This window comes from Mustela erminea, chromosome 12 (assembly GCF_009829155.1).
Source record: "Mustela erminea isolate mMusErm1 chromosome 12, mMusErm1.Pri, whole genome shotgun sequence".
Classification (NCBI taxonomy): Eukaryota; Metazoa; Chordata; class Mammalia; order Carnivora; family Mustelidae; genus Mustela; species Mustela erminea.
In genome coordinates this window covers 9449537-9465578 of record NC_045625.1, presented here as the reverse complement: position 1 = coordinate 9465578, position 16042 = coordinate 9449537, and the positions used below count along the sequence as shown (strand labels likewise).

The window sequence follows — 16042 nt, the reverse complement described above, 5'->3', positions numbered from 1 at the left end:
GAGCTTAAGCTTCATTCACACTAGCTGCTTATAGTATCCTCATCAGATCATATGCCAGCTCCTGTTAATACTCATGCAAGTCTCTCAACCCAGAGGCTCCCTATACTTAGTCTGTCCGGTCATCTTTCAAGATTTAGCTCAGGTATTCCATTCTACTGAGAGGCCTTCCCTGACTTTTCTCCCACCCCTACTCAACCTGAACCTCCATCTTCTGGCAGAATTAGAAAAATCCTTTTCGATGATCTTGCAGCACTCTATATGTCTACTACTATAGCAAGTCTCAATGACAATGGAGCTAAAATTCTGCAATTTAGTATCTGTCTCACCCATTAGCCTGTATCTTGAGGCTATAAACTTTATTTTATGACTGATTATATTCCTAGTGCCTAGCATTGTACCTGGGATGGTATAAACAACATCTAAATGCCTGCTGATGAACGATTATAAGAATAGAATGATGGATGGATGAAAATCTTAAATGGCCATGTCTCTGGGCACTATCACCAGGAAAAGTAATTCATTTCTTTGTGTAGCATGGTAGTTAAGAGCAAGTGAAATGGAGTGAAACCTGGGTTCAAATCCTGATTCTGCCACTTACTAAATATATGATCTTGAGCAATAACTTAAGTTCCTGATTCTCAGTTTTTCTACCGTTATCTATGAGTAACAGAGGTATTATAAAGAATGAAATAATATACATAAAATGCTTAGCATGGGGCAGGACAAAGAGCAGGCACTCCAATGTGTTCATATCTATCCATTCATTATCTAATAAGTATGGGGACTCTGGCACTTGGGATATGTTGATAATGAGCAGTCTTTCCGTCCAGCTTAATAAAGAAAGTATTTGTAAAGAGTATCCCCAAACCTTCATCTATCACTTCAAAAAATGTTTCACCAGGCTGAGATTGTCTAACTCAGTGATTTTTTTTTTAATTATATTTATTTATTTGACAGAGAAAGACAGAGCAAGAGAGGGAACACAAGCAGGCAGGTGGAAGAGGGAGAAGCAGGCCTCCTGCCAAACAGGGAGCCCAGTGTGGGGCTTGATCTCAGGATGCTGGGATCATGATCTGAGCTGAAGGTAGCCGCTTAACAAATGAGCCACCCAAGTGCCCCCCACACAGTGATTTTTAATGAATAAAGGTTTATATACAGTCAGAGGCTTGTCTAAGCAGACACCTGGAGAAGAGCTACCTTGGCAACGGCGGGTGGAGAACTTATAGTCCAGATCTTTGAATCTAAATGCTCCTATGTTCTCTCATCCATTCCACAAGTTACTTCTTGAGTACCTGGTATGCGCTAAGCATTGTGTTATGGACTGGGGAAAACAAAACAATAAAAGAGAGATGGTTGGGGCGCCTGGGTGGCTCAGTGGGTTAAGCCGCTACCTTCGGCTCAGGTCATGATCTCGGGGTCCTGGGATCGAGTCCCGCATCGGGCTCTCTGCTCAGCAGGGAGCCTGCTTCCTCCTCTCTCTCTCTCTCTCTGCCTCTCTGCCTACTTGTGATCTTTCTCTATCAAATAAATAAAATAATATAAAAAAAAAAAAAAAAAGAGAGATGGTTGAGCCTCCAAACCTGTATCTATCCTACTGCTTACAAGACTTCACCACACGGACATCTCTCCAGTACTCTCAGCCTTCATTACATCCAAAACCAAACTCTTTATTCACCCCAGCTTGAACCTCTTTCTTCCTGAGGACCCCCATTTCAGCACCATCATCTACACAGTTTTTCTTTTCTTTTTTTCTTTAAAGATTTTGTTTATTTATTTGACAGACAGAGATCATAAGTAGGCAGATAGGCAGGCAGAGAGAGAGGAGGAAGCAGGCTCCCTACTGATCAGAGAGCCTGATGCGGGGCTCGATCCCAGGACCCTGGGATCACATCCTGAACCAAAGACAGAGGCTTAACCCACTGAGCCACCCAGGAACCCCCTACATAGTTTTTCTACAGCCAGGCTTCAGCCCTTATCTGTTTTCACTCAACCATGTTGGAGACTTCAATTAATCTCTCTATGCAGATGATTCTTAACTTCATATTTCTAGCTCATAGCTCTCTCCTCTAAACTTCAAACATGGAAGTATAAACGACTTTTTGATCCCTGAGTAGTGAGTTCAAGGCCCAGATTGGGTAGAGATTACTAAATAAATAAATAAACTTTAAAAATTTTTTAAAAATGGGTGGAAGACATGAACAGACATTTCTCCAAAGAAGACATCCAGACAGCCAAAAGACACATGAAAAGATGCTCAAAAGCACCCATCCTTAGGGAAATGCAAATCAAAACCATGAGTTATCACTTCACACCTGTCAGAATGGTTAAAATAAAAAACATAAGAAACAAGTGTTGGCAAGCATGTGGAGAAAAAGAAACCGTTGTGCACTGTAGGTGGGGAAGCAAACTGGCACAGCCACTGTGGAAAAGAGTATGGAGGCTCCTCAAAAAATTGAAAATAGAATTACCTACATGATCTAGTAATTCCACTACTGGGTACTTACCCAAAGAATATTAAAACAATAATTCAAAAAGATATATGCATCTTTTGTTTATTGCAGCATTATTTACAATGGCCAAATTACGGAACCAGACCAGGTGTCCATAGCCATTACGGAACCAGACCAAGTGTCCACAGCCATAAAAAAAAAGAATGAAGGGGCACCTGGGTGGCTCAGTGGGTTAAGCCGCTGCCTTCAGCTCAGGTCATGGTCTCGCGTCCCGGGATCGAGTCCCGCATCGGGCTCTCTGCTCGGCAGGGAGCCTGCTTCCTCCCCTCTCTCTCTCTCTGCCTGCCTCTCTGCCTACTTGTGATCTCTCTCTGTCAAATAAATAAATAAAATCTTAAAAAAAAAAAAAAAAGAATGAAGTCTTGCCATTTGCAACAACATGGATGGATCTAGAGTATAATGCTAAGTGATGTAAGTCAGAGAAAGACAAAAATACACTACATGATTTCACTCACCTTGGCAATTTAAGAAACCTGTGGAATTTAAGAAACAAAACAAATGAACAAAGAAAAAGGAGACAAACCAAAAAACAGACTGTTCACTACAGAGAATAAACTGATGACTGCCAGAGCGGAAATGGGTGGGGGGACGGGTGAACTAGGTGATGAGCATGAAGAGTGCACTTACTGCAATGAGCACTGAGTAGTATATGGAATTGTTGAATCACTCTACTGTACACCTAAAACTAATATAACACTGTATGTTAACTGTGCTGAACTATAATAAAAATGAATTTTTAAAAATGACTATTTGAAAACTTCTCTTAGATATAGCAAAGCCATCTCAAATTAAAAGAAAAAGATGAAACTTGTGCCCCTCCCACTCCCCTTCCCACATCAAAAAACCCAAATAAAACCCAGTCTTCCAGTGCCCCCCACCTCAGTGAACAGCACAATTCATCAACTTGTGCAAGTCAAGAATCTAGGGAGCCACCTTTGGTACCTCTCCTCTCCCACACTTCTCACATGTAGTTGATCCTTAAGTCCTATGAATTTTACCTCTTTTTAAAAAATTAACATATAATGTATTATTTGTTTCAGGGGTACAGATCTGTGATCCATCAGTCTTACACAATTCACAGCACTCACCATAGCACATACCCTCCCCAATGTCCATCACCCAGCCACCCCAATCCGCCAACCCCCATCCCCTGAATTTTACCTCTTAAACATTTCCAGAATCTGTCCTCCTCTCTTAATCTCCACTGTGCCCCTGCCCACCTCAGTCTCATCTCACTCTATCTTCTCTTCCCTACTTTGTGCTCCAGCCGTACTGGTCTTCGTTAATTCCCTGACCACTACATGCCTCCTCCTGCCACAGTGTCAATGTCATGCAGTTCCATCTGCCAGGAACTTCCCCTTGCTAAACACCTCTGGTATCACTTTCTCAGGGACTTTCTCCCTGACTTGCAAGGCTAGGCTCTCATAAATGGCTTTCCTTTCCTTCACATTACTTAACTCCGTTTTTATGCAAACACTATTTGGTTTAATTATTTGGTTTAATTATTTGAATTATTTGCCCATTTCCCTCACTAGCTTGTGGAATTCATGAAAGAAAGACCATGTCTGGCTCCACTCACCATTGTATATCCAGCAAAATGTGTGGTATATAACAAACACTCAATAAATATTTATTGAATGCATGAATGAATACAAATGATAAGTGAAATGAGCCAGTTACAAAATGCTCTTACACTTGATAATTTCTTCCCCATCAAACTGTAAATTTTTTGAGTGCAGCGATCACATTTCTCTTGTTCCCCATTTTATCCTCGATACCTAGAGCCTGGGACTCCATAAATTTTTGCTGAATGAAGGAATAACAAAGAATTGAAGTCTTCAAGATTAAGCTGGATATCAAGAGAAGAGTGAGAAAGGCATTTCTGACTAAGGAAACAGCAAAAAGCAGACATGGTATCAGTGGTATCAAAAAGCTGCCAGTTAAAGAATGTGATGTGTTAAAGAATGGATGCATGGGAGCATAGTTGAGGATCAGAATGGGAAGGGCCTCTTGGGCCATATTATCTAGGTATATGGTTCTCAATGATAACTCTAAGGAAAATAAATTAGAAGCAGCAACCCAGAAATGGGAGCGCATAAAGAGGTGGTCATGTAGACAGCAAAAGTGGGGAGGTATGAAGAATTCAAATTGCAAAGTTGTCAGAAAACATAATGTAAAATCAAATATTCTTATATACTTATATAAGCCCACAAGGGCACCAGTATATCATAGCACAGTATGATTCTTTGAATCATTAAGAAAGAGCTAAATTATACTTCTGTTGTTGAACTACTACCAGTATTGGTCGTAGTAGTAGCTGGCTGTAGTTACAGTATTTAATGGCAACAGAAATAAACACTTACTAAGTACGTGTCATGTATTTTCTCATTTTATTTTCATAACTACCCTGTTATCCTCATTTTACACATGAGATAACTAGAGTATATGGTATTGAAGTAATTCATCCAAGATCACACCAAAGCGTTAATGCCAGAATTCAACCCAGACTCTGGCTTTGGATCCCATGCTCTTAACCACTATGCTATATTCTAAGAACTTCTAAGTTTATTAGTGGTAATCATTTTATAACATATGTGTATTTGATATACTTACACATTACAAAACTATTATCACCAAGTATATTAGCTAACACATCCATCAGATCACATATTACCGTTTCTTTTTGGGGGTAAGAATATTAAATATCTACTCCCTCGACAACTTTCAAGTATATAAAATAGTACTGTTAACTGAAATTGCAATGCTGCACATTAAATCTCCAAAACTTACTCATTTTCCTTCTTTCTGAGGGGCGGAGAGAAAGAGAATCATAAGCAGGCTCCACGCTGAGTACAGAGACTGACATGGGCCATGATCTCATGACCCTGCGATCATGGCCCAAGCTGAAATCCACAGTCAGGCACTTAACTGACTGAGCCATGCAGGCACCCCCAAAATGTATTCATTTTCTAAATGGAAGTTTGTACTCTGACCAGTATCTCCCCCTTTCTCCCATCCCCCAGTCCATGGGAACCATGATTCTAATCTCTGTTTCTATGAATTTGGTTTTAGACTGCACATATGTAGTGATATTATACAGTATTTGTCTTTCTCGGACTTATGTCCTTTAGCATAATGCTCTCAAGATCAATCCATGTTGTTACAATGGCAGGATATCTTTCTCACAGCTGAATAATATTCTACTATGTGTATCTATACCACATCTTCCTTATCTTTTCATCTATAGACAGACACTCAGGTTGTTTGAAAACTGTGAAACATATCACTGAAAAAATGCTGCAATGGACATGGGTGTGCAGATATCTCTTCAAGATCTCGTTTTCATTTCTTTCAGATACACATCCAAAAGTGGGATTGCTAGATCATCTGGTAGTTCTAGTTTTAATTTGTTAAAGATGACTTATTTATTCATTTGACAGACGGAGATCACAAGTAGGCAGAGAGGCGGGCAGAGAGAAAGGAAGGGAAGCAGGCTTCCTGCTGAGCAGAGAGCCCGACGTGGGGCTCAATCCCAGGACCCTGGGATCATGACCTGAGCCCAAGGCAGAGGCTTTAGCCCACTGAGTAACCCAGGCGCCCCTTATTTATAATTTTTTAAGGAACCTCCATATTGTTTTCCATTGTGTCTGCACCTATTTACATTCCTACCAACAGTGCGCAAGGGTTCTCTTTTCTCCATATCCTCGCCAACACGTGTTATATCTTGTCTTTTTGATGACAGCCATTCTAACAGTTGTAAGATGACTGCATTATTTTTCTTTGGGACAGTACTACTCTATTGCCAGAAACTGCCACTCACTGAGTAATGCAATAATCTCAAAAGTATACTACTCCAGCTTTCTAGACTACAACAAAACTCCTCCGGCTTTTAGTAGCTCACCTGTCAGCAGCCTCATAAAGAACAATAGTAAGTAAGAGACCAATGAAATATGTGGAATATTTAAGGGACTACTGAAAAGAAGAAGGCAAAGAATAGCTATTTTAGTGTACAACAGAGTCATAATACAGGACTAAAGTCTGCACAGAAACTGGGTCTAGTCAAAACTACCCTTGAAAAATCTCTTAAGTTACCTATGAAGAAGAGTAAATGTGGTTGCCTGTAAAGAGCAGGTGTATATTCCTCCCATCTCAAGTTCTTGACAGGATAAAACCTCACTGAATTTTATTTTTCTCTCTTTCGTGAATGGGTGTTACTCAAAAGATCTGTTTCACTCTTGAATATGATGACATATACATTAAAAAGGAATGTTTAAAAAATTTTATATGTCAAAAATAGATCCACACAAATATAGTCAACTGATACTTAACAAAAAAGTGAAGGAGTTGGGAGCAAAGCAGCAAAAGGAATGGAGAAAGGATAATCTTTTCAAGTGGGTATTCACATGTTAAAAAAAAAAAAATCTAGACATAGACCTAACACCTTTAATAGAAATTAACTCAAAATGAATCACCGAGCTAACTGTGAGGCACAAAAAAACATATAAAACTTCTAGAAAATAACATATAATAATATTTAGGTAACATTGGGTCTGGTGATGAATTTTTAGATACAATGCCAAAATATAATCTATGAAAGAAAAAAGTGGTAAGTTGGAGCTGATGCTGTTAAGAAAATGAAAATATAAGCCACAGGTTGGGAGAAAATCTTTACAAAACACATAACTGATAGGTATATAAAGAACTCTGAAAAAATCAATAAGAAAACAACCCAATTAAAAAATTGGCCAAAGGGACGCCTGGGTGGCTCAGTTGGTTGGACGACTGCCTTCGGCTCAGGTCATGGTCCCGGAGTACCGGGATTGAGTCCTGCATTGGGCTCCCAGCTCCACGGGGAGTCTGCTTCTCTCTCTGACCTTCTCCTCGCTCATGTTCTCTCTCACTGTCTCTCTGTCAAATAAATAAATAAAATCTTAAAAAATAAATAAATAAATAAATAAATAAATAAAAAATTGGCCAAAGAACTGGACAGCTCACCAAAGAATACAGATAGGTGTCAAATAAGCATGTGAAAAGATACTCAAAAATGAAACTGCAAATTCAAACAAAGATGAGATACCACTGCACACCTATTAAGATAACTAAAATCCAAAACATTTACAAAACCAAAAGCTGGAAAGGATTTACAGCAAAAGGAACACTCATAAATTGATGGAAATACCAAATGGTGTAACTATCTTGGAAGACATTTTGGCAGTTTCTTAGAAAGTTAAACAAAGGCTTATCACACAATCCAGCAACTGCACTCCTAGTTACTTGTGAAATGAATTCAAAACTTATGTCTACATGAAAACCTGCCATTAATGTTTATAGCAGATTTACTAGTAATTGCCAAAAACTGGAAGCAACCAAGATGTCCTTCAATAGGTGAATGGAAAAACAACTGTGGTACATTCATACCATAGAATATTATTCAACTAAATAAAGAAATGAACTATCAAGCCATGAGAAGACATGAAGGAACCTTAAATACATATTGCTAAGTGAAAGATGATAGTCTGAAGACACTACATATAGTATGATTTCAACCAGCTGACATTCTAAAAAATGCAAAACTACTGAGACAGTAAAAAGATAAGTGGTTGCTAAAGGTGAGGAGGGAGAGACGAAAAGAGTGGAGCACAGGGCATTTCTAGGGTGGTGGAACAACTCTCTATGATGCAATCACTAGATCTACACAATATAGGGGCGCCTGGTTGGCTCAGTCGGAAGAGAATGTGACTCTTGATCTCAGGGTCCTGGGTTTGACCCCCACACTGGGTGTAGAGATTACTAAAAGAATAAATAAAATTAAGAAAAAAAAAGAACTGTACAATACAAAGAGTATACCCTAATGTAAACTATTGATTTTAGTTAGTAATAATGTATCAGTATTGGTTTATCAATTATAACAAATGTACCACACTAATGCAAGGTGTTAATAACAGGGGAAAACAAGTGTCAGGAAGGAGATGTGTGGCAACTCTGAACTTTCTGTATGGTTTTTTTGTAAACCTAAAACTACTGTAAAAATAAAGCTTATTAAAAATGTTTTAAAAATCTTATAGGTAACTGACTTCAGAATTTTAAATAAATCAAAACAGAGAAAGGCCACAACAAAAAAACATAAAACACAAAACTTCAACAAGTTGACTAACATGAAACTAACACATCAATGGTGAGGATAAATGTTAGTAAGATAAACTTCCCTATAAAAAGACAGTGATTTAGGGGTGCCTGGCTGGCTGAGTCAGTGAAGCATGAGACTCCTGATCTTGGAGTTGTGAGTTCAAGCCCCACATTGGGTGTAGAAATTACTTAAACATAAAATCTTAAAAAAAAAAAAAAGAGTGATTTAGACAGGGTCAAAAAAAGAAAAACCTCACAAAATTATTTAACATATTTAAAACAAAAAGGCAAAGATAATAGGCTGAACACAAAGATCAGACAAATGCAAAGAACGGGGCAAAAAAGCTCATATTACTGGAAGCAAAGAAAGAGGCAGTACACAATACATAAAACAAACAGGACTGTTTTATATTGAAAAAAGTAGAACTCAAAATAAGATACAAAATGCATGAATACTGTTGGGTGCTGAAATATGTAAAGTGGAAACTGCTGAAATGTCAGGAGAAACTGACAGAAACAAACAAGAAAATGGAAACATTAATCCACTTCTCTTAATCATCCACAGACCAAATAGTCAAAAATATAAGAAGATAACAGTAATTAAAGATATTGCTTTAAAAAGAACACACTTAATTCTCTAACATAGAGAATATATCTCCAGAATCCACAAAATATTTATAAAAAATTTATTGTGTAGTAAGCCTCCCAAATATAAGTGAATGTCTAAGCAGAAATTTTATAGGCCACATTTTCTGATGAAAATTCAATAAACATGAATCCAAATAACAAAGTCTAAATTAAAAAATTCAACCACCTAGAGACTGAAATGATTTAGGTTCATTTCTTGCAAATGTTTTCCCTAAAATCACTGTATCAAAAGAAGCAGGGAATTAGCTTAAGTATCACATTCCATCTTGCTCAAGAGTCACAGGTATAAGAGCAAAGGAAGCCAAAAATTCTAGCCAAATTAAGGGGCCAAACCCTACTACCATTGACAGTTTACAAGGCCCAGAGACAGGAGAATAATATTCCTAAATAAATGGTTTGCTTAACAACCAGACTGAAACCATGCATCTAGCAATTTAGGCCTCCTGTGAATGAAGAGCTCTTCACACAGCTAACTCAGTAGAAAAGATCAAATAAGGATCTATTCCCAGGAGTGCAACTGCAGGGTCATAGGAAGTTCTATTTTTAATTTCTTGAGGAATCTCCACACTGTTCTTCCCTATGACCCTGCAATTGCACTCCTGGGTATTTACCCCAAAGATACAGATGTCGTGAAAAGAAGGGCCATCTGTTCCCCAATGTTTATAGCAGCAATGGCCACGGTCACCAAACTATGGAAAGAACCAAGATGCCCTTCAATGGATGAATGGATAAGGAAAATGTGGTCCATATACACTATGGAGTATTATGCCTCCATCAGAAAGGATGAATACCCAACTTTTGTAGCAACATGGACGGGACTCGAAGAGATTATGCTGAGTGAAATAAGTCAAGCAGAGAGAGTCAATTATCATATGGTTTCACTTATTTGTGGAGCATAACAAAAAGCATGGAGGACATGGGGAATTAGAGAGGAGAAGGGAGTTGGGGTAAATTGGAAGGGGAGGTGAATCATGAGAGACTATGGACTCTGAAAAACAATCTGAGAATTTTGAAGGGGAGGGGGATGGGGAGGTGGGGAGGTGGGGAGGTGGGGAACCAGGTGGTGGGTATTAGAGAGGGCACGAATTGTACTGGAGAGCACTGGGTGTGGTGAAAAAATAATGAATACTGTTATGCTGAAAATAAATAAATTAATTTTTTAAAAAAAGGATCTATTCCAACACTTAAGTACAAATAAGCTAGAAGAAAATACCTTGCACTGTACTGCCCGACAGGAAGAGATTCCAGGTATTTATTTTATAAATTGTCTTAATAACAAACAAAACCGAGAAATCCACCATCACATAAGAATTATAAAAAATTTCAAAGAACCAATGGTTTATTCAGATTCAATGTAATTTTGTAATTCAAAATATACTTATAAAGCAACTACTAAAAAATGTGAATGTGTTAGATATCTCAGGAATATAAATCTTAATAAGATGTACTCAATTTCAGAGGCTTACAAACTACTATAAGAGACAATCTCCATTTTGGGGGGGTCAGAATTGCTAATTAAACGATTTGAATCTTCCTTGTCCTTACTACTTTTTCATCTGCTTTATCTATCAGGTTTCAATAGGAATGCATCAGAGTTTCCTATTAGGACTGTCAATCACTCAACGCTGCCTTTCAATTCCCTTAAAATTTTTTGGGACTAGGGGCATATTATAATCTTGGTGGGCTGTGTCTCTTTTTTCATTATACAGTTTACCAAAATATGTCTATTGATGTGTTTTTGCCTTAAATTCTACTGTTTTGACTCTCTGCAAAGGGTTCATTTCCCCAACCTCACCCCCACCCTCCATCTCCCTTGGCCAGGTGAAGCTGGATGAAGACTACGGCCCATGGGAAAGGAGAGGCAGAATGGCTGCCTGACAGCTTCTGGAATGGAAAGGAAATAAAGATCATTTGTAAAAGTTCTTAATTTTGATGAAATCCAACTGATCATTTTGTTTTCTATTATGGATCCTGCTTTCAGTGTCATGTGTAAGAACTCTTCATCTAGCTCTTGGTCCCAAAGATTTTCTACTCTGTTTTCTCCTTAAAGTTTAAAGTTTTACATTTCAATCTCAATTCATTTTTGAACTAATTTTATACAAGATAGATGAGGTTTAGGTTGACTTTTTTGGTTTATGATGTCTTGCTGTTCTAGTAGCATTCGCTGAAAAGGCTAACCTTCTTCTATTTCGTTTATATGTGCTATTAATATGAAGACTCATTCATATCTTCCTGCAATCTGGGAAATACTCTGGCATCATTATCTCTTCAAATACTGTTTCTCCATTCATGGTTCCCCATACATGGTTCCCTCCATTCTCTGCCTCACTAGTGGGAGGCTCTCCATCTTTCCTCCATGTCTCTTAACTCACTCATCTTTCATTCTCTGTATCTCTTTATCTCTCTGTGTTACACTCCAGGTTAGTAACTGAAATCACTGGTACTATCATTCAACTCAGTCCCTCTTTAATTGTACCCAGTCTAGAGTTTACCCCATATGACTTTTTGTTACTTTAACAAATACCTTTTATATTTCCAGTACTTGTAACTGGTTCTCTTCTAAATCCATCCCTTAATTCTCATCTGCTTGGTTTTCTTTCACTATTTCTTAGACATTTACCATGGACATTATCCCTTCATCTCTTTGATGATTTTAAACATATTTATTTGAAGTTGATTTTTAGAATGCTTACTGTATTTTCTTGTGAGTGAATTCATCTCCTGATTATTGTCTTTTTTAATACTCATTACATTTATTTGTTTGGGAGTCTTAATTTGCTAGTTCTTCTTGAATAGGAACAGTTTCTCTCTTTCTCTCTCTCCCTCCCTTCCTGTTCTTAAACAGCTTTGCACCATCCTCCATCCCCATCCGCCATCCCCATCCCCACCAGTGAAGAGCAGAGACCTTCACTCTAGAACCAGGTTCTTATCCTGGCAGCTCAGGGTTCCCATCCCTTGGAAACACTAGGGCTATCGTAAAGCCAGTCATGTCACCGCCAGGTCCCAGCTGCACTGCTATCTCTATTCCCCCTCCGCCCCAGAAACACAACTTTGAACAAGCCACAGACCCAGGCAGCTTTGCTCAGTTTCTTCTCATAAGGAGGACAGTACCATCCCAGTTTCTAGTTAACAGCAGTGAGACTTCCACTGGTCTTGATCCAGGCATGAAGTTCCTTTGGTCTCCATACCCTCAAGCAGTGTTGTCCACTCTTTTGACATGATGGCATGCTTTGAAAGCAACAGTATGTGTACCACATGTGGGTAAACAGATGAGACTTTTCCTCCCAGAAATGACAGCTGGGGACTCTGAGAACCCCAGGCCCTGCCTAGCTACCTGAAGCCTGATAACAGTCAATATTTCACACCCCAGTAAACTTATTCACAACATGTTCTCTGGGAAGTGCCATCCTAAAAGAACCGACTCCCTGCACATACTGCCTATTTCCATACCTGGTTCTGTTTTTAGTCTACCAGCATGTTTATCTTGTTATTAAAGTCCAGGTATGTCAATAACATATATCATTTATCACTGCTATGTATTTGGAATGGAATACAGAGTTCAAAGCCTGAATTGAAAGGACCATCACAACAAAGTCCATGCTGTGCCCTCTGTTTTAGAACACCCTCCTCTCAACCTCTCCGCGTCACTTTTCCCTACTCCTTCAAGTTTCAGCTCAGGTGTCACTTCATCAAAGCTGCTCTTCAGGACTCCACTCTCACCCCCGACTATGGGGTCAGATGTTCTCACAGAACCCGATTTCACATGCTATTGGAAAATACTACTATTGCCTATTTACCTTAAACAGTAGGCTACCTGCTGGCACGAAGTGCCATTTTCATTTCTGTATGCCAAGATCTAGCACTGTGCCTCCAGTAAGTATGGATTCAGTGAATATTTTAATATCATCCATAATACTAGAGTAGGGAGTATAATGTAACACAGAACAGCTAGGGTTTTGAAGCCAGAGATCCCCAGGTTTTAACGCCAGCTCTGCCACTTACTGTGTGATTTAGGAAGGTTACTTAGCCTCTCTGAGCTTTAGTTTCCTCATCCATAACATTATGTCACAGTTAAGACTCCTGACTCTGTTCACTACTAGCTGTGTAACTCTGGGCAGCCCTGTGTGTCTCTTGGTCTCAGTGCTTGCACTAAGCAATATCTTAGTTAACTCAGACATGCACAAATTCCCTAGCACTTTGGGTCCTTTCCCTGTTTTCTTGCTTCTACTTCATGTTGAAAAAAAGGATAACATTGTAGGTCAGCCTTGGGCCGAGCTGTTGACTCAACCCTTTTCTGAGCCTACGTGGTTGAAAAGGCTTGGCTGAAAGGTTTCTATTGCCATAGAAGCAGTAAAGATGATCTTTATATTCACAATTTATTCAGGCAAAGTGGAGGGCAATGTCATAAGAACTTGAAAGAATAACTTATTTTTTAAAAGATGTTATTTATTTTAAAAATAGAGAGAGAGAAAGCGTGTGCATGAGCAGGGGGAGGGACAGAGGGTGAGGGAGAGACAGAATTCCAAGCAGACTCCACCCTGAACCCACAGCCTGATGTGGGGCTCAGTCTCACAACCCTGAGATCATGACCTGAGCTGAAATCCAGAGCTGGATGCTCAACTGACTGAGCCACCCCGGTGCCCCCAAAGAATAATTTAAGTACAAATTAAATGCACCTCAAGAAGAAAGAAATAACAAAACAACTGACCACAGAATGGACTGTTCTAAGAGAAGGAAAAGTCTCCATAAGAATCCATTCCAAAATGAAGGCACCCACTATATTTTGACCCTAACCTTACTGCTCAAGAGAGCACAGGAAACTAGAAGAGGCTGGCTATCTGATGAGACATTTAAGTAGAGAAGCAACATGGCAAAGCATTTTGGTGTTCGGGTTATGATATACGGGCACGAGTCTATTCAAGTGCTACACTTTTAATAAAATAATTTAATCATAACAGAGCTTAGAAACTGAGGAAAAAACCATACCACTGACAAAGAAGACTGTAATTCACACCAAAAGAAAATAATACCAAAAACCTTAGCATCAAACAGACCAGAAGTCAAATCTTGATCATGCCATCTCCCATTGGTGTGACCTTCAGTAAATGTCAATTCTCTGATTCTGAATTTCCTCCTCTGCAGAATAAGGATCATGATGCTTACCTCACAGAGAGCCATGAGAATTAAACAAGAAATTTGGTACATAGAGTTCAGCATTAGTGTCCAACTCATGGTAGGTGTTCAACAAATATTAGTTCCTTCCTATGGCCTCCCATGCAACTTCAACCAGCAAGCATCATTAAAGGGTTTGAAAACTGCTAAAATATATTTCTTCAAGTCTACATTTACAAACTCATCAGTCTACTTCATAAGCAGATTCTCTGAGATAAGCCTGAGATACACAGACCCAGATCTGGGTGAGTGACAAGATCTGGTGAGTGACCTGACCTGGATCCGCGTGGACATCTGGTTCCCAGGCCAATGCCTAGAAAGACAGACTGTGCCCAGAATGCAGCAGGGGTGGCCAGAAGACAGCCAGAACTAGAGCAGCCAAAAAGAGGAAGGATTACTTGAGCTTCGGCTCCCGTCCTTCACTTGTGTACTGCCAGCAGATGAGCCCGATCAGGTCCTGCACCCTGGCGCTGGCCATTGTCACCACGGTCATTGGCAGCAGTCTATCCTGGCTCGAGTGCAGGGGGAGGTAGACGTCGATCTTCTTGGTTGCTGTTGTGCCTACATGACCCTGTGGAAGGAACACATGCATGAGAGTAAAGCACACAGTCATGGTCATGCAGATGCCACTGGGCCACAATGACTACTCACCAGTCATTTCTTATCCTTTTGGCACAGACCACCTCCAGAGCCTGAAATGGCCCCAAAGTGGAAACTCTGTCTTAAGGGTTTTTTTTTCCCCTTTAATTTTCACTTTCTAATGGTCTAATAGGTCCAGCTCTGCCTGCAATAAGGTAAATGAGCACTACAACCAAAATAAACAAATTAAAAGTCATGAGCAAACCTATGTTTGGTGTCAGGAAATGTGCTTTGCTACTTATATGGTGTGGCCTTGGACAAGTCACCATTAGACCCTGACATCATCTGCTCTCCCTGAAAATTACACCACTCCTTGAAACTTTGGAATTAGCTGCATCGGGAAGCTGCCACACTCCATGTGTGAGGAAGCATTTAGGCCTGCAGCACTGGAACCAAGGGCTTGCCTTCTCAGAGCCTAGGGGGGCTAATTCCCTTATGCAGTACACCTATTTATTTCAGTCATCTGCATTAAAGTTCAAGGATCCTTGGTCTTACATTATTGTCCTAACAACAATACCCAAACTGCCCTATACATACTCAATTCCTCCCACACCCTTATTCTCCCTCCTGAAACTTTCACTACCCTCTGAAACTCCTGCACTAATCAGCAAACTTCCATAAATCACTTTTTTTTTTTTAAGATTTTATTTATTTATTTGAGAGATAGAGAGTGAAAGAGAGCATGAGAGCTGAGAAGGTCAGAGGGAAAAGTGGACTTCCCATGGAGCTGGGAGCCCGATGCAGGACTCGATCCTAGGACTCCAAGATCATGACCTGAGCTGAAGGCAGTCACCAACTGAGCCACCCAGGCACCCTAAATCATTTCTTTTATTTAAAAAAAAAATTTTTTTAAACATTCCTTCTACCGCTTTGTCTTAATTGAAACTTGCTAGTCACTGAGGATACTGCTTCCTCTGCTGTCCAGAAGACTGTTCTGTATTTTTCTT

The 16042-nt window shown here is 39.5% G+C and overlaps 1 protein-coding gene across 1 annotated transcript in view; it reads right to left on the bottom strand.

Annotated features, from left to right (window-relative positions):
* MAPKAP1 (MAPK associated protein 1) overlaps nt 1-16042 on the bottom strand; it is a 243964-nt gene that overhangs the window by 120081 nt on the left and 107841 nt on the right. Inside the window, 1 exon segment of the mRNA XM_032308575.1 lies at nt 14855-15027. Coding sequence (XP_032164466.1) covers nt 14855-15027 — 173 coding nt within the window.